The 20192-nt window shown below is 33.4% G+C and overlaps 1 protein-coding gene across 2 annotated transcripts in view; it reads right to left on the bottom strand.

The window, feature by feature from the left end:
• The window catches only part of LOC142979497 (potassium voltage-gated channel protein Shaw-like), a 277268-nt gene that overhangs the window by 228300 nt on the left and 28776 nt on the right, over positions 1-20192 (bottom strand). For both annotated transcript variants that reach the window (XM_076124428.1, XM_076124427.1), the window contains exon 2: positions 19950-20099. In XM_076124428.1, coding sequence (XP_075980543.1) covers positions 19950-20099 — 150 coding nt within the window. The remainder of the gene's footprint in view (positions 1-19949; positions 20100-20192) is intronic.

The following is a 20192-nucleotide window of genomic DNA, read 5'->3' on the forward strand; positions in this document are numbered from 1 at the left end:
AATGTTATGCAAGATTTCTTCACATTGTTAGATTTAGGCTAGCAAAGAACTATATGAGACTCATAACTATAACACTTTAAAGTTATTTAAATCATAACAAAAAACACACAAAAAATTACCCAACAATTTAAACCAGTACAAAAATCTGTAACAAATATGAGTATCAACAAGGGACACAGCACAAACGTATACGTTTAACCAACAATTTTCATTAAACTCCCCTCTCACGTTGATCCACCCTCAAATTAATACAGCCAATTTACTTGCGAGTATTTTCACAATTTTTTGTCGCATTACAACAAAACAATTGAGAATTACCTGCGCAAAAATCTAACCTCTATATTTTTCGCTAAATTAAATGATACAAGACAAATCCCGTTATGGAAAAAACAACTTTATGGACATAATTTTAAAGCTTAATTTGCTTCAAAGGTTTTGTATGGATAAACTGCGAGCCTTTTAGAAAATTTTGGCCTGAAAAATCCAATAGCCGTATGCTGTAGGTGTTTTTAGAAAATTACAGTTTTGCGAGAACAGCCTTTGTGCTAAAAATGTGTGTCTATGGTTCCAGAAGGTGTCTCGTATGTTTCGGGTTGAACAATATCATGAGATCTTAGTTTAGATTCACGGGTGGAGCAATATCAATGATATTATATAATTCATGGGTATTTTACATACACCATGGCGCCCATAACCAGTGTCGCTCACCAGTCAATAAACGATCTGTGGGTTAGGCAAATCTTGGCGCTATCATTCCAAAGTTTAACTGCACGTTTGGCGCAGTAGTTTAAGCGGTCACCTCGCCGCAATAACCGTAGCGCCGCGTGTGGTGGGTACGAATCCCACCCGGGACAAATCTTTGTTTGATGAGCACGAGTATTTGGGCCTGGTTAAATATCTATATAAATAAGATATGTATTTAGAAGTACATAAGTATATTTGTATAATATTTATTTATTTATAGTTGGGTGAATTGGGTGTATTCCAACTGGGTGTCTCCGTGATTGGGAGGGCACGTAAACAGTTAAACCAATTCACCAACCAAGAAGATTTCTTATACCTTCGGGTATAACAGTCGTGATGTAATGTATGTACAAACGTTCAAGGTAAACAAAGAATTATACAACTATAGTTCAGTCTCGAATGAATGGAATCCATGTTCTTTGCTACTTTTGTTTGTAAGTAAAGTTTTTGTTGGTCACTCCGACCCTAACTACGTTGAAATGTGTCCGGGATAATACCAAGTCGTTCGTATTAACGCAAAGTTTCTATTGAATGGTTTGGAGAAACATGAAGGTATTTTGGCTTGATTAAGTTGACTTGTTTCAAATTATTTGACATAAAATCTTTAAACAAGCGACAGACACACACACCTGCCGAAACTCCGTCACCATACGTTCGGTGACAGTAGGTTTTGCGCTACGTTGAAGGCGATGTAATTGCAAAAAGTCACTCACCTCCAGGCTTTGAGTAAATTAAGCGGTAGTTTATCTATTCAATAGTGTCAAAACTCATACAAAAAAAACGCTATTGAATAGATAAACTACCGTTAAATTTACTCAAAGCCTGGAGGTGAGTGACTTTAATTATAAAGTAGCACAACGTCGCGCTAGTGTGTCGTTTAACTTTAAAAAAATAAAGGATTTCTCCTACGCTTTTCTTTATCGTTAAGTGATTGATAATTCGTTTTAAGCACGCATAAGGTATTGAAACTTCAACTGAGCAAGTTCTTACCAGTAGATACATTAGAAACGTTTAATAAATGATTGAAATTGTACTCTTAAAATCCCAACCATCTATAACAAAGGCCCCACATTTCCGATAACAATAAAAATGTAATACAAAATCATACATCCAAGCCCTTCCAATATTCCGGTCAAATAACTATTTTTAATCTCGGCCGGACCCTTTTCTAACCACAGATGTTGAAATAAATATTATTCCTGTTATTTTTGTTGTAAATAAAAACACATTAGGTGATTACTTTATTCTGGGTGATAGATTTTATAAATATGTCGTTTAATTTTTTTGTCTCTCTAAAAAATATAAAAACGTTGCTTCAGTGATCCGGTAAAGAACAGATAATGAACGACGACCGTTCATGAGGTCGGGGTTTGAATTCGCGTTTTTTTTATACACAATTTTACACCCGTTTTAACCGAAAGAGCAAGTAAATATAGTACTATGCATAACATAAGGTACAGTTCGCAATTAGCAATAATAATATTAGTCTCGTGTAATAGGGGGCGAGCCTATTACTTATTATTACTTTTTGTATTTCTATTAAAGTACCTCAGGAGTTTGTAATCGTTTTCGAAGCATGAAAAGGCTTCCCTATATTTAGCTTACATTTGAAACAGTTATGTGGATATGTCTTACACTTCTGTCCACACTTTCTAATAAAATGTACGTGAAGGTACCAAAAACAATTTACAGCTAAACAAAAATTATTCCGAAAAAACATTGACCAAAATCCACTTGTGATGATTTTGAGGGGTCATGTCCAACCCCTGTCAGTATAACGTGAACGAAACTGACAGACAAGACAACTGAAAGATAGATCCGCTAAGGGATTTATTTTTCCTTAGAAATAAAATATTTATAACATCAACACCTTATAATAAAACTAGTTCTGACCACGGCTCACCGGCTCAAAAAAAAATGATACCTTAGGTATTTGTTTACCCGACGTTTCAAACGAATCAATTTTCAATCGCGCTTAGGATCCGTTGCATTGTAATAATATAAAATAGTTATGAGTCAATAAAAAAATAAGCCTTTGTCTTTTACCACACAAATCTTCGGGTCTACATTTTCAGGTTAGGAAAGCGTAGCAGACAAACGCACTGTTCACTTTTGCTTTAATAGTATTACTTAAAAGCAACAATTTTTTTTAAGGGATATCCCCAACTTGCCCTTAGCCAGTGTAGTGGACTCAAGGCCCAACCCGTGCCTTGTTTGGAAGGGACCCTTGCCCCGCAGTGGGACAGTCATGGGTTAAAAAAATGGTTTCAGTGTTACCTTCTGCCCACGGTTAAGCTTGCATGGATTTAAAAAAACACTGGCCTTTCCAGGTACTAGAGTATACTTCCTGGCATAATAATGAATCCCCTGCCAATCGTATCATAATTTCCTAACCTGTATGTATATTTACTGCATACAGCTAAGGGATAAATATATGCTTTTCTTAAAACAATAGCGTGTCTTAAAAGATGCGCAGGTACTGATAGTATAAACGTAATATACATATGTCTTGGTTTTCCAATTTTACTACCCATATGCACACACTGCAGGGGTAGATAACATTTTCATAAAAGTAACATATTGATAACTGACGTTCAAAGCTGCTGAGATGAAATTTACATATATAAAATGTTGTAGCATTTTAAAATTTTACTGAAATACTTTTGTTGATTAAAAAATAATTGGATTATGTTACTTTTCAATTATGTCTGTCTTTCTAAAAGTATTTGTGAAATTAATTAGTTCCATAAAACAAGCATACATAAAATCACGCCTTTTTTCTATGGGGGTAGAAACTAGAGAATGTTACTTGATTCGACCCTTACAAATTTACCTTTTATCAATTACATCTATACATCTTGAGGTTATGAGTACTACGCATGTAACCTTATGAAGAAGAATATAATAAACGGTTTGTATTTAGTGTATTTACAAGAGTAGGTATAGCACTGCAATACAAAAAGGATCAATTTTAATCTCTAAAACTAAAATATGTATTTTACTTACAAAAAATTACGGAGTTCAGATTAACGATTTTAGACTCTCACAACTTGTACACGGTGACATCTTATTAAAATGCAAAGGGTCTTGAACTATGAAAATGAAAAGTTAGTGACCACGGTCGATCGAATTCGATCTAAACGTTAAATAAACAAACAAAGTAACCTAACCCTTAATTTTCTCCAAACGTCAGGCCTTTCTCTTAAAAGAATACCTGATACAAATCCGAGCGAACCTTCCAACACTACACAATAAAAAAGCAAAAAATATCCCTACATTGGTGTTTCAATCTATTTCCTAAAAAACTACGTCCCTAAAACCTAGGTTATAAATCAAAGGGGATTGTATCTGGTCTCGTGTACCTCTTTTGTGCACACTAATGGAATATCGAAGGCCAAAATTTAGGCCAACTGACTCTGACAGCCTATATTTAGGGTCTCTGCACGTTGACGTGTAATTCGAGCCGGTTTAGATTTTACGAGCGAACGGTAGTACGGATATTGGATATTTTAACAAGACTTGTGTTTGTATAGTATTCATGGTATATTGTAGTAATATAGTGCAAATTTGTTAATAGTATTTATTGTATCTTGAATGTTGCATTTTTTTGTTGATTTATCTTATGATATTGTTCTTCATTATAACTTTTACGTGTTATGTACATTTTAGGTTAACAAAATTTAAATGTAAAATCTCGTTTCAGAATGTTAGTTATCATGAGAATCGCTCAAGCCGTTTCGGAGGAGTACGGTACTCCTCCGAAACGGCTTGAGCGATTCTCATGAATTTTTTGTGCTCATAAACATTTCAAAAGAAACGGTTAATTAATTAGGTCTGAGAATCGGTCAGAATCAATTTTTCATTTCCCTTAGTTATAAGTCTACTCTTAACATTTTTTCCAAAATTTATACGGCAGAACAACGTTTCCCGGGCCAGCTAGTAATGTTGCATAATGCAATTTTACTGACATTTCGCTGTGAAAGATCACGTGACAAAAAGTCTGTAAAATTCATATCAATTAACAGTTATACAAGACATTAATTGAGTTAAAAGATGTTTAGCATAATTTAATAATTAAACTCTTTTATAGTGGATTCGAAAAATCTATTTTCCAATTTAAAGCAATAAATACGACTATAAGAGCTTTTGTTAAAAAATATTTATTCTAGACCAATAAAAACAAAGGTGATAATAAAATGTTTCCAATTCATTGCACAACTATCGAATAAATTCACACTAACAAAAAATACGTAACAATTTAATTTAACATCAAAAAGCTATTCCAATAACATTTTACTACGCAAATGTATTGCATTGGAATCTGAAATTGAAAATTCATCTCGGTGACTGCAAAAGTCAGGTTATCGTACTAATAATATAAAGACGAAAGTTTGTGTGTTTGTAAAGCATAATCAGTAAAATTACTTGACTAATTTTGGACGACAGTTAAAAGCTGCACGATTCCTGACTAAGTTCAAGATACGGCTTTTCTCACATAGAATTTTGAATAATTTATACCAGTATTTTTTTTGTAATTGGAGTTTTTAGTATTTCCTAACATTGATACGTAGAATTACACCATATCGTCTAATGTATAATATCTGTATTAATAAGTACAAAGAATTCATACTTTAAGATAAAACTTAAATAAAAGCTTATAGTGCAATTTGTATTTTGACCCCAAAAATAAATCTAAAAAGGTTGAGAAACAGCAGACAAAGTCAAAAACACAAAATAGTCAATAACATATCGAAGGTAAAATTAAAATGTTATCTACCCGTGACACTGTGTGCAGACGTGAAGTAAAATTTGATGCAAAACTTTGCATGACGTTGAAAATTATACAGAATATACATTTTGCAGTTTATATCTCGCTGAGTTTAAACTATATATGGTAGCTGTCGTTTGCTGTGTTTGTTCACTGACTTTTGAAAATTTTGTTATGGTTTTACAGTAGTTAATCCTTGCGTGTGATTTGGGTTTGGGGTTGACTGTTTGAAAAAATTATGGCTTCTGTTTAACGCCGTGTCTTTAACTACCTCTACCAATAATTTTCGCAAAGTCAGTTAAGCGGTTTAGCAATGAAAGCGTAAATTTTGGATATGTTATTCCAAAATCTTTTATTTTCTACAATACGAGACGCGGTTAAATTGGCCATTTTTATTAAAAAAAAAAACAATTATTAGCACCTATAACATAGGTTAGTAATCAACCCGAACAATTTACGTTAGAATGCCGGACGTTTAGGCGCAAGTTAAATTGCCGCAGTCCCATATACTGTTATATAATAAACATGCAAATCGAAATTTTGAAAGTCGCAACAAGCCTATAACTAAAAAAAATATGATTTAAAACTAGCCTCAATTTATTTTTACATACACATTACACTCCAACGTCCAAACACCTTTTAAAAACACGAGGCCTCAATAAATTCGAAATATTGAACGGAATTAATAACTGCGTTGGTCCGTATTGTTCATTTGGCACTATTGTTTTTTCTTAATTGACTATATTATCATTCAGCGTGCCACACGGACAGGGAATTACAATGAAACACCTGAAAAATGGTAATGGAAATTGATTTATGAAACATTTGTTTTGGTTTGAATTGAAAATATTTTTTTACGGAATGGTGTTAGGAATAAAATATATTGTTATAAAGCCACGATACCTCAATTTACTGCAGTATGTAGCCATTCCATAATGTAATCTGTCATCCTATCAAATTTTATCTAAATCGATTCAGCCGTGTTGATGTAGAATAGGGATAACAAAAATATTTAGAGTAATAAGGGTAGAAGAATTTCCTTGTAATAGTATTTCTTTAAAAAAAAAGATATTCTATTTTATTATAAATCTGATATAGTACTTTTTGTGAAACATTTTTCTCTCGCTTATATTTAAAATATACGAGGCAAGACCTCAACCGTTTCGCTTCAGATAAAAACTGTAACAGGAAATTTATCACCCACATTTCTTAATGTATACGATTCGTATTCAACGCACAAACGTACAGAATTATTAATACTAAGTATGTATTTGACGTTGTTATTTTATTATATTTCTAAGACCTTGTACAGAAGAGGCGAATTCGCGCGTTTCTTTCGCGCGTATTTCGTGCAAACGTGCCGTCCTTAAGGAGCGTGAACTTCGCGCGTATTTTGAACTCGCGCGAAGCTTGTAGACGCGATGTCTGGTAGCTCGGAAACGCGCGAATTTGCGGCGAATTTGCGGCGAATTCGGCCCTTTCTGGACAAGGTCTTACTTATGTACTTTTGTATCCGGGGTGCGGCACGTACATATGTGTTTCACATTTAAGTGCTATGCGGCAGTGTGAAAAAGATAATTATGTTAGAGGGGGATGTAAAATAATGTGACATTGCAGGGCTTTTAAAAGTTTGTGTGAAAAATTAATGATTGCATTCAAGCGTGCAACAAGATACTCACCGGTCGGCTAACGATCGGTGGGTTAAGCAACCGGAGCGAGAACATTTTTTAGCTGCGCGGCGGCATAGTAATACCTGAACGCAGCATTTCCATGCTTGGGAGAGCACGTTAAAAGTCGCTCTCGATTGTTTTTATTTAAGATAACGCATTACGTGGTTTCATGAAGCTTCAACAATTCTGAATAAATAAAAAGAAAAATTGTAAGAAGCATGTGCCAAAAAATTTATGAAAAAAAGGAAAATAGCATTAGTATGATTTTTTAAATGATTAATATAGTACTAGATGTCCTTACTCCGGCCGTTTCTCAATTGCAAAAAATAGATGTACATCATAAATATTTTCTTTTAGTTTTATAGAAAAGAAATTGAGCACTCTATCAAAACAATTAGTATCTTCAAAGTACGCACAAAAGGACATTCTTATCTTAATTGTAATAACTTAAGTAATTAGCTACTTCTTTGACTAATTTATTTTTATGAAAATGAATAACTCAATTACTGAAGTAACAACTATGAGAGACTAATTATAATAATAATTAATTTCCACTAGCATTTATTGTAATAAATTGGGAACTTTTAATAAACGAACGACTGACCGCGGCGTCGGCCACGTTTGCTTAATTTTTTCCGCTTTCACAACACTCTTTTATTTGTGATTTTTCCTACCCCGGGAACCGAACCCCAAAACCTCATTCACATCGATTAGCACATTATTCGCATTGAATAATAAGTAAACCAAAATATAGCAATCATTTTTGGAAACACCCACATCAAGACAATATCTCATTTGACACAATACCATTAATTATTCCCGCGTAATTTACATCTAATGTCCGCCATATTTGATTTAGTGTGACGTCATAATGGCTGACACGCGAGATATCAAGACGTAAATGCCTCATTTGTCGGTGGTGAGTGGTTAATGCGATAACTATGATTATATTATGTATTGCTGACCCACAGAGCTTCGCAAGCAATAGTTTCATCCCCTAAGTCTGGTAATTAGGGTTGATATAATTATTTTGAAACAAGTAACCTATGTATGTTTGAATTCACGGGATTTCAATTATTTCCATAGGTAGGTACTAGATTTTTTTCAATAAAAGAATTTAAATCAAACCATACATTATTTAGTTAAGTCTGATACTTAAGATAGTAAATATACAAAACGTGAATTTACCGTCAGTTCGAAAGATTCAATAAGAATATCCTAGGTGAAAAAAAATAGATTGATTTTTAGCCCTGGTAAATCTTTTCACGTGGACGAAATCGCGGGCAGAAGCTAGTTGCTCTATAAAAAAATAACTGGTTGCAAAACTGTTCATTTCATTTTCAGAATTTTCATATTTCTGTATTGAAATAAACAGTTTTGCAACCAGTTATTTTTCAGAATATATAATACACATATTACATTCTGATTTCCGTCACTAACCGTATTCTACAATTTTATTCGTAAGTATTCAACCCCGGAACGACTTATTCAAAACATTAAGGAGCTCGTTAAAATGATCCTATTTGCTTATGAAATATGCAAACCGTTTCAGATTATTCCTTCATAAATAATGCAGCGTTACGTTCAATGTAATCGTTAACAGTTATCTGAACTCTTGTTAGGCTTTGATTTATGAATTTATTTGTGGGTGATTTTAGTATAAATATTTTACTAAGAAATATTTAGCGGGAATTCTTGCTTAAACGTCGACTATCAATATCACATTTTTCAAGAAAAATATATGTATGTACGACGTACGTACATAAAATCATGCCTTTTATCGATAGGGACTCATAAAAATTATCTTCTTCTAATCGTATGGTTAGTAGATAACAACCGGGACCGACTTTTTACGTGCCCTCCGAAGCACAGAGACGCCCAGTTCAAATACCACTATGCGATCACCCATCTATAGAATGACCGCGCCAACGGTTGCTTATGCCATAGGTCGTTTACCGACCGGTGGGCACAATTGGCAATGAGTGCCTCTTTTCTTCTTGGTAATACTACGACTATAAATGCCAAATATTACAACATTTTTCATAATAGAAAACATAATTAGGTAACTACATACATACATCAAATTATAGCTTTTCCCGTAGGGGCAACCAAAGAAAAAACTTACTTATAAAAACTATAATGTTATATTATTAAACGAATATACGACTGTCGATCGCGAAGTCTCGGCAAAGTACTGTTCATTTTTTCTAACTTATATTATTAGAATACTTCTCAATAGTAACCCGGAATTTGGTATCGTGCCCAATAAATGGCAATAGGATCGCCCCCTCTAATGGTGAAACGTTGGTGTATTTTATACGCATCTGCTTTCACCTTTGGGTATAACAGGCATGATTAAAATAACAAAATTAATGAGTTATTTATTTCACCAAAAACCCTTCCAGTAGATAATTTCAGTAGCGAATCTCTGTTTACTTACTAGGTACAAAGGAGTGTTATAAATAATACATTATATTCGAAGGAGAGAGGGTGATTTGTACCGAGAGTGGAGAAAAGTGGTGTTGATGTGTACTTGATTGTGTTAGAGACCTGTGTTTGTAAACATTAAGCTACTATAAAGTATATTATATTATTATACTAAGTATATACAACTGGATTATGTTCGCAACTACTTTCGCGGATTTTACTTTCTGGAGGTGAAAAATGTCCTGTCTTAATTTGGGTTATAAGATATCTGAGTGAAGAAAATTTCATCAAAATGCGTTCAGTGGTGTCGGCTTAATTGAGTAACAAACATCCATACATCCAGCTTGACAACCTTTTACATTAATTATATGAGTAAGATTACAAATCAAATGCTCTATTACAGCTGGCAGTGTAGTTGCTTAAGAAACAAAACCAACCACTAGTCTACAATAAAAAAACCTTAGTACATACATATACATAGCGTGATTTTCCGTATACACGTATATACATAAAATCACGCCTTCTTCCCATAGGGGTAGGCAGAAACCAGAGAACAACTTTCAACCATAGTACGTCTTTTATAATACCCCAAACTTTTAAGACTGAGGCTTTCCCACCAAAAATCCAGTGTCTTTTCTATGTTCCCATTAGTCGATTTTAAGTACCCATAACGGCTAAGCCCTTACACTTCCCATACTGACTATAAACCTGTACGTACGTAGTACTCACCTTTGATTTTATTAAGGGACTAATTATCCCTTACAGGGTCATAAAGTGAACGTGTAAAGTCTAACTACCTTTATACAATCTTAATCTTGGTTTATGCGGAAGATAGAATGTGCCCATGGATTTGCCTGCGTGGATATGTTTATAAAGAAGTTGCGTACTTTTCCCAGAAACCTGCCTATTTCATTAAAAAAAGTTCTTTTGTTTAGGTGTGAAAGAGTAACAGATTGAGATACTTAGACTTTTATAACAAATATTTGTGTATTGTAATACGATTAAAAACCCAAAAAAAACTACAAGAATTACAACTTTCATTTTTTATAAATTCATTAACTATTTTTTGTCTTTTTTTATCGAGAATCACGGTAAGATATTCTATTGACACTTCCTGAAATCGATATCAGGTCCAAAACATCACCATCGCTGTTACACATCACAAAATACTGTTTAGAATATTAACATCACTAAATCAAATCGCTGAATACAAATCAGTACAATGTTCAATGTTTTCTTTGTATCAATTATGCAGGAACAAAAAAGGGACTTTATCTTATAAATAATGCATGTATCCTCGTTATATACGTTAAATAAAACTGTTGAGATATAGACGAAGGCTGTGATTTACTTTAAATGCATATGTTTATATAGTTACGTCTTGGACCGTAGTGCAGTGGTCAAAATGGTCATTCCCCTGCGGCGCTGTCTAGACAGTAAATTAAATATATTTATAGTCGATAAAGAAATATATAGATATAAATTTGTTATTAATTGAACTCTGGCTAACTGCGGGGCCAGTGTCTGAGAGAAGGTAGAATGAGGGAGATCTTAACGGAATAAGACAGGTCTTAAAATTATGACGCTGGTCGAATGGAAGGTCGGAATGGAAAACTCCATCGAGAACTGAATTCAGCTACAATAGGAAATAAGACGTGTAATCGTTTTGGGGATTTGCTTGTGTCTTTTTTTTACGCTGTCTTGTATGTTTGTATATAAACTCCGATGTGATTACGATCCGAAATTCTTACATTAGCGAGAGTTGTCTTTTTAAATCATGCGTCATTAGAAATATGTGAACCGATTCAGAAAATACAATGAACCTTAAGAAAAACGTGAATTTACTTCTCGAAAAAACGCCAAAAAATCGCTACGCACTTAATTCTTTGATTGGTAATAAGAAAATTAAATATTCACTCATCGTTACAAAATTACAATCGCAAGAAATAAAATACAATTGAAGAAACTCAAGCAATCAGACGAAATCCCGAAATCGGATTACTTGCGAAAAAAATGTGAGACAAAAAATCCATTTTATAGTCGTCGCAAAACACTGATTGAGGTCGTACCTTATAAAACCCGTAAAACCCGTAAAAATCGTAAAATTTCGAAACATTCGTAAAACTTATAAATCAAAGTGGAACAATGGCTGAAGGTGGCGCTGCCGTCGCCTCGAGTAGAGCCTTAAACTTTAGATTTACGATAGATCCTTTTGGGGTCGAATTTGAATTGTATGTAGGTGAGAAGTAGTGTTTTGTGGCACATAAATACAAGTTCCATTCGTATGGTTTTGGTTGATAAATATAAGTAAAATATATACATACATAATATCAGCATAGTCATGAGGGCGTAGGCAGAGGTGTATAGAGAGCGATCCTATTACAATATAATAATATGGGGCTATTTTTGATTGTGGGTATTATTGAAAATTAATTAGATAAGAACAAAAGTTTGCTCAACCCGGGTATCGAATTTGTGACTTCAAGATCAACAGTCAGTTATACAACCGGCCACGCCACAGACTCATCGTTCGTCTAAAAATCCACCCTAATATCTATTAGTTTATTTTCTATAATCTATCCAATTAAAAGAATGTGATTAGTTTTCTAACTACCCTTTGACAAATACTGTTCTACAATAAGTCCATTAGAATGAACGATAACCGATAAACAAGTGCTTACACTCATTGAAACGAAAGCTTTTCAGCTCGCAGCTCGAACGAGCCAGTTTATTACGTGATCAATCATTCACAATGGGATGTTAGCGTAAGCGGAGTACTGTGACCATGTCGCTGGTGGTAAATATTTACTTAATTCTTTTATTACTGGCAACCCGGCTTCGCTCATGTTACATGTGTAAAATAGACGCTGTAACCTTTCTCGAAAACCATTCTATCTATTGATGAAAACCGCATGAAAATCCGATCAGTAAAAATTTTGAGTTAATCGCAAATAGAAAGACAAACAGTCGCGGTGAAGGGACTTTTTATATTATGTAGTGATAACATAATAGGTATACTAGGATTCAGCTGAAATAATACTAGACTCAAATTCCGCTTTTAGAACGAAATCTTTCATAATATGTATTACACCATGCTCCAAAACCTTTCGTCTGGAACAAAGTATTGTAAATTAAAAAAACTTATAAAGATTCCATTTTTTTAAGGTTGAATACGTACCATGAAGAATATCATTTTAATAGCCAACATGAGAGGGATAAAAAGTCTGATAACGATCAATTCAACTGCAATATAAAAGTAACAATAATATCCTCGACTGAATCAAAATCATGGTGGCAGCAATCCATACGTCACTAACAATACGTTATTGAATAATACGTGTTTATTTACTCTTAGGTAAATACAAAGTCCAAGCTTTCAACTCACATTTACTGCATACTGCATAATGAAATAAATTATTTGATTTTAGTATGCGGCCCGCGCCTTTTTCCATGCTATACAATTTCCGGGAGTAAAAAGAGTGATGCGAAAGAGAGGATGTTTGATTGTAACACAGTTTGTCTTTCACAGAGAACTAAAGAACATATTATTATTTTTATTATATTATATTTGGTACACAGATAGTTTCTATACACTAATATTTTAACAAAAACGTTTCACTCTTTGAAATGTTATTACGGGACATTGTTGCTAGCTGAAGCTACAGTCTGAAATTTTGAGAGCCTGAGACTGAGATATAATACTACAAACTATAAGTTAATTTAAATAAAATTAACCGTAGCAAATGGGCCACAGCTAACAGCATACTAGAAATTTTTAATTCTATATTTTGTATACCTCCGTTACCCACGAACCTTGCATACAAGGCTCTTCACTAAGTTGTCGGATATAGTACTTACGAAAGTTGTGCTATTATCTGTATATACTGCTAAATGACTACGCACTTTGCTCATTAAGTTCTATATTCTATAGGCTACCTTCATTATCATAAATAACCACGTTCATTGTCCTCTACGAAATTGTTCACAAAAGATTCTAATTGAGTATTCTCATTACCCACCTATTTCGTGTTGGGTAAAATAATAGATATTAATTAGATGATTTAAATGTACTAGTTGACAAATATTTAACTTATAGTAGAAGTTCAGTTGTGTGTTCGTCAATGACTATAACTGATTTTATTATACCTAGTATTAAAACCCATTACGGACCCACTGCTGGGCCAAAGTCAAACTCTGCCACGTTGGCCAATAACCAATATAAAGACCAACTTTACCCAGAGGTAATCAAATCTGAGATCAACAGTCGTACAGTTCCGATGGCACCACACAAGCAGACTTTTATAAACATATAGTATAATTTTCCTATTTACATAACATTATTTACTGTCGCATTCATATTGATTTAATTTATGTTATGACCAAAGTGTGTTCGGTAATGTTGGTAGGTAGCAGCTACGTACATCATCATCTATACCAAGCATAAATATTGTTAAAATCATTTGGCGATTAAAAAGAGTGGCCAGGAGTTTCTTGCCAGCTCTTTTCATTGGCCCTACCTTCCAAACTGGCGGTAAATTCACTCTCTGTATCATTGAGTATCATAAGTGTCAGCACTTGACCTAAATGAATAAATGATTTGATGTTGATTTCATACACAGTCCGAAATTAAAAAGTTGTTATTTTACTACACTTGAACCATAAAAACAGTCAAACAAAAATTACTTTATTATAGAAAAGTCTGAAAGTGAATAAAACTCGCAATGAATGGATTTTTCCGAAACATTTAATCGGAAACTAAAACTCTGTCTAAAACAAACTTTTCCGATAACGTTTGAACTATTTGAATTTTTCGCGTTCAAATATAATCCGGTTTGTTTGAATGAAGCCTTTCAGGATTGATTTTCATGTAATTGAATATTTTGAAGAGCAGATTATGATGGGTAAAAAAGTCTTTAGACAGCTAAATATATTAGGTCGGGGAAAAAGTCTTTTCGCATTATAGTATGTATGAACTTGTAATAAAATCTTTTCTCTACACAAAAAAGCTTGATGTTTGGGTACCTCACTAGTTCACTAAAAGAAACTAATGAACCATGTACTCATTTGTGATTCTGGAAGCCAATGAGATTTTATTACAAGTTCATACACACTATAATGCGAAAAGACTTTTTCCCCAACCTAATATATCATTATCTGTGATGGAGGTAGAGGAACCAGGTTCGAATGCCAGATAAAATCTTTTTATCATGATGTGACTTAGAGTTGTCTACTTTGACAACCACCTTGCTGAACTCTTGCTGAAACGTTGCGTCGGGTGATCGTTCGTTCGGGTTCGATTTCCTCACGAAATAATTATTTTTGCGATCTACAAATAGTTGTTTCAGGTCTAGTTGTACTTGGGGTCCGTTGTTTATATTATAGCAATTATTAGTACGGGAAATGTCTTAAAAAAAACGAATCGATCTAACAATAATATCTGTTACCAAATAATCATATCTAAACCAAACATCATAGAAAAACCGCTACCGTCTAATTACCGGTAATAAACCGTAAACGACAAAGTTACGGTGATGTAAACGTAAAACCGTACATAAAGTATAAATGTGTCGCTACGTTTTACGATATCGTGCTGTATCGACATATTGCTTATTTTACGCACCATTTCTTAAGATTCCTTCTCCCATGTTGTAAATGTTGAGAGTAAAAACTTTTTTAGGTTTAGTTTTACATAATCTTGAATTTATCTTAATCATAATATATTCATAGTGTCTATGAAGTATACAATACTAAGTTACTATTTTAAACTAACTGATCCGTGCGATATTGCTCGCGTACAAATGTTTTTTTTTAAATACCGGTCTCCAAGACTTCAAAAATTAGTAGCTCATGTTTGATCCCAGGCTTTTAACTATGTCCGTATTGAATTCTTCGCGATAAAAGAGTAATAGTCTGAATTAGGTTTCTCACTTCCAGAAAATTATCAGATAGCTGACAAGTAAAACTTTTGCCAGTAGTTTTCATACATTTTCCAGCAAATAGATTATCTAACACTCTCCTAAACTGTGAAATTGTTTTTTAAAATTAAAGCGATCAAAAATAATATTTTTGATTCTTTGACATTTTAGTGCACTTTCCAATGCATTCTAGCTTCCAGCTTTAAGGGTAAATTATCGCCTTAAATCTCATGATTCATGTTGAAGTTTATGAAACACACTTCTGCTTACTCTTTTACTATAACAGCCATGTTATAAAATAAATAGTTTTAATATCGAACTGAAGTTTCTCAGTATTTCCGTTTACATTCTCCCAATGATTTCAGCAAAGATATTTTTATTTTGTTATTTTCGTATGAGCGTGTATGAAATGTTGTAGTTTCAGCTGCTTCCAGCAAATGTATCTCAAGGACTTTTATATGGAAAAATAACAGTTCTGTATGTTTATATAAATGTTTGTGGTTTTTGTGATATAATAAACTATCTCTATCTCTTCTTGGTAGAAAAAAAATGTGTTGAATCTATTGCTGCATAGTAAAAAATAACAATGATCTATTGTATGCTGACAATTTGAATGAAATTTAGAGTGAAGATAATCGAAGATTTCATTTTCCAAAAAAATAAGTTTTGACAGTCTGGCATAAATGATGAAACTTTGTAAGCAATAAGAGCACTCCAGTTAATTGAGTATGCAAAAATAGTGTTTACTTTCCTTGTTTTAAAGTGCCTTGAACTAAAACTTACATTTTCCACATACGGTACTTTCGACTCCCGATCATTTGAAATTCCCTATGACATAAATGTTCCTTGACTGTAAAAAAGCACGCTACAGCGAGTTTTATAATTTTTCTGTGGTCCACTCTTATTAATTACATATCGTATAGATTTCTCAATAAATAGACTATTCAATAGAGAAAAAAGCTATTCGAACCCATAGTTCCTGAGATTGGCGTGTCAAAACGCACAAACTCTTTAGCTCTATATTATAGAACGTTTAATGCATGTGACAACTTTTTTTACATAATTTATGTTAGATTTCAATAATATTATTAATGGTTAGTTAATTTATTTGTTGTTAGATGTATGTGCAAGCTGTGTTAGCCCATAATCGTTGTAAGTGATTTATTACACTGAAGTTTATACTGTTGTCAGTGTATTTTTTCTAGATGTATAAATAGTGTAAACTGTAAAGATAGTTGGTTAACCTAATAAATAAATAGATTATTAAGCCATCATCTCATATACGGAAGCCAAACATCATAATAAATATAATAACAATATATAACAAAGATATCTAAGCTAAGGTTAATCCCAAGAGTCAGTTAATGCGTGTCGTAAGTTATCTCCAAGTAATTAAGTTAATTACTAAAGTTATGAACTAACTAACTTAACTACGAGTACGTGATAGAAGTTTGGGAAGAAAATAATGATGTTTTTTGACTTGACAGTGACTGTTTGAATAATACATGTGAACGTAAGTTAAGTTGTAGTCTATGATTGGGAAAATAGTTGTAAATTATTGTATTTTTTTTGGGTAAAACTGAAACTAAACTTTCAAGTATATTATAAAAAAAAAAAGATCTGAAAATTTTTACCCTTCCCAGGAATCAAACCTCGTGATTGGCCCAGAGCTTAAACTGAAATTTTAAGTGGGAATTGAGAATATTTAAAGAAATTGAAAGACGCGACTAACTTTAATCCGACCCGAAAATCAAACCTCGTGATTGGCCCAGAAGTTAAACTGAAACATTGAGCGGGTATTACGAATGTTTAAAAAAAATAGAAAATTCAAACAACCTTTGGTGGACCTGGGAATTGAACCTCATACCTTGTAATCGGTAGCAGCGTATACTTCCGGCTTACTTAAATCATTAAAGGTAAACTATTGTTTTCCCTAATTTATTCTACTGTTTTTAAAAGTTTAAGTATTAATGCATCATCTAAGTTACATTTCAAACACTCGCAAAATCATTAAAAAATACACTTAAATCAAACCAAATACAGATCTCCTTCATCTCTACAATCTCAAAACCTATCAGTACAATTTGTATCGGCACCCCATAAAGTACCCTCATAGAACTCACCACCATATTTATGGGGGTACCTCACCCTTAACTTTATAGTCAAACCCCCGTATCTGAAGGCTCTTGTAAAATTTTACAACCCCTTGTTTCGATCTCTAAGGGTTTCAGGGTATTGTTATGGAGTGATGCGAAATTCAATTGTTTGGATAAAGTATAGAGACTATGGCGTATAAGATATTTCACATAAACTCGACCTTATCACCTTACTAATATTACATATAAATACGAAAGTCTGTCTGTCTATTCTGTTATGAAAGCTGAGAAAAAAACAGTTGAATCGATTTTAGTGAAATTTATTATGCGGCACTAAGAATGGATAATTGCAACTTTGAGGACTTTGAAATTAACTTAAAATAAACTAATAAAAAGTAAAATACTCTACATTTAAGAAATAGCTTCAAAAACATTTTTTCAAACGACTATAACTCAGTCAGTTGTTATCAAATGTTTCAGGCTTTTATTTTTCACAGCAAACACACATCACAACGCTAAATAAAAACTAGGATTGTTTTATTCAAACTATGCGTATACGATTTAAAGCTCGCAGCTTACGTATCAACTGGAAAACCGCATCGTTCCGTTGCCTTAGGTACGAAATTTTCTACTCCACCACATATAATATAAAATTGTGTAGCATCTCCTGTGACTTATTCATGACTTTACTCGCTTTCCCAAAACGGTCAAAGTATTCTATGATTATTTTTAAATATCAGTATTATTGGATATTTTGAAATTCACTGGAATTAATAAATAAATAAATAAATATGATTGGACAACTCACACACGGTCATTTGATTCCAAACTAAGCAGAGCTTGTACTATGGTAACCAAATAACTGATAAACATACTTATATACTTCTAAATACATACTTATATAGATACATTAACATCCAGGCTCAGAACAAATACTCGTGCTCATCACACAAAGATTTGTCTTTGTTAATTAAGTGTTAACCATCTGTCGATATAGGCTGTACGCTATGGTTTGTCTTCGGCAGCACAACGGTAGAACAGAATTTGTAATTCCAAGTAGTTTTCGTAATTACAAAAGGCACTAGGTTTGTGAAGCACTTTTCACACTCTATAGCTAAGGCGTCGTGCCGGACTTATTAAGCCGCTTGTTTAACGTGGTGTATGCATGGTTGAGGGCTAATACGATAGATTTACGATTGATATGTGTGCGACTACCTTCAGTTTAGTTTCCGCTTGTTTGCGTTCTAGTTGGGTTTTGGATATACGGCCTTAATTGGTACTAGGTTTGATTGTTTGGTAAATATTTACGGTACGCTTCTATTATGCGTATATACGGTACTGCAAATAACGATGAAAACAAAGATATTCTTTAAGGATCGTGTGCTAGCTTTTCAAAACAGATTAACCTGTATTTTGTCTTTTTTTTTTAAGTGTTATACCTATTGTTTTATTTGCAATAAAAAAGTTTAAAGTTACTTCGCATAAGAATACTGCAAGAAGTATGTTCTCAATAACAGCAGCTTAAGAATAATAATATAATAAAATTTTGTAGCAATTATTTTTCTAACGATGTTAAAGATATACCCATATAGAGCCATATAACTATCTAAATACAATTGTTACATGCCAATCCGCTCAGTATTTTTTATCAAAACTTTAAAGCTACTTTTCATAAAGACATAAGTCATGTCTTAACTCCTCATCCCAACAGACCCAATCAATGGTAAATCCCTCCCGATCTTCCCCTAATCTTGCACTCAAAGTACAGATTATTATAAACGATATCAAACCTGCGTAGTAACGGTGTGCAATAGTACGATAGTGGTCAGGTTCTGCGCCGTCATTTCCGGCTCACTTTCTAAGTTGCGGAGTGATGTTTAGAATGAGATGATAGGGCGGCTTCTTTGATTGATTGTAGGGCTCAACTTGGAATCGTGATAGTCATAAAATGTCGTGACGCGTTTTTTGTTTGCCCACGACGTGATATTTTCAGTTATCATTATCATAGTACAATTCTTATAATTATGAAATCAATACTATCAATATAAAGTTGCCTTCAGTTTAGGCAAAATTCATTTGTTTTGATACATAAAGAGTAAGAAATATTTTGGAGCTATACTTTAGGTATCCTAGCTTCAAACGGTCATGAGGTCCAATACTTTTTTGATGCTGCCTATAATCTGTTTGTACTTATAATAAAAACCCTAAGTCCATAAAGTGACTTTAAATCCTTAACCAAATTTCATTTTGCAGAACGAGAGTAACACTAAATGAAGACATCCCTTAAAACCAGAATATAAAGTTACAATAAAAGTTAAAGTGCACATACCTGTAATAGTTGAGGATCTGCGCGAAGACCCCAGGATGTCTATCAAAGAAGTACTCATTGAGCACCGGGTCGTAGTTGGCGAGCGCCTCCGTCAGCCGCGAGAGCCTGGTCGCCGGGATCTTCTTCAACGTCGCCTTGTACGTCTCGTATCTGAGGAGAAGAGAAGAATTGTTAAAGTTTTTCGATGGAAGTACAGGTAGGTACCGTATGGAACGCCTATTTTACAGATTAAATTCGATAGCA

The sequence above is a fragment of the Anticarsia gemmatalis genome, chromosome 16 (assembly GCF_050436995.1).
Source record: "Anticarsia gemmatalis isolate Benzon Research Colony breed Stoneville strain chromosome 16, ilAntGemm2 primary, whole genome shotgun sequence".
Classification (NCBI taxonomy): domain Eukaryota; kingdom Metazoa; phylum Arthropoda; class Insecta; order Lepidoptera; family Erebidae; genus Anticarsia; species Anticarsia gemmatalis.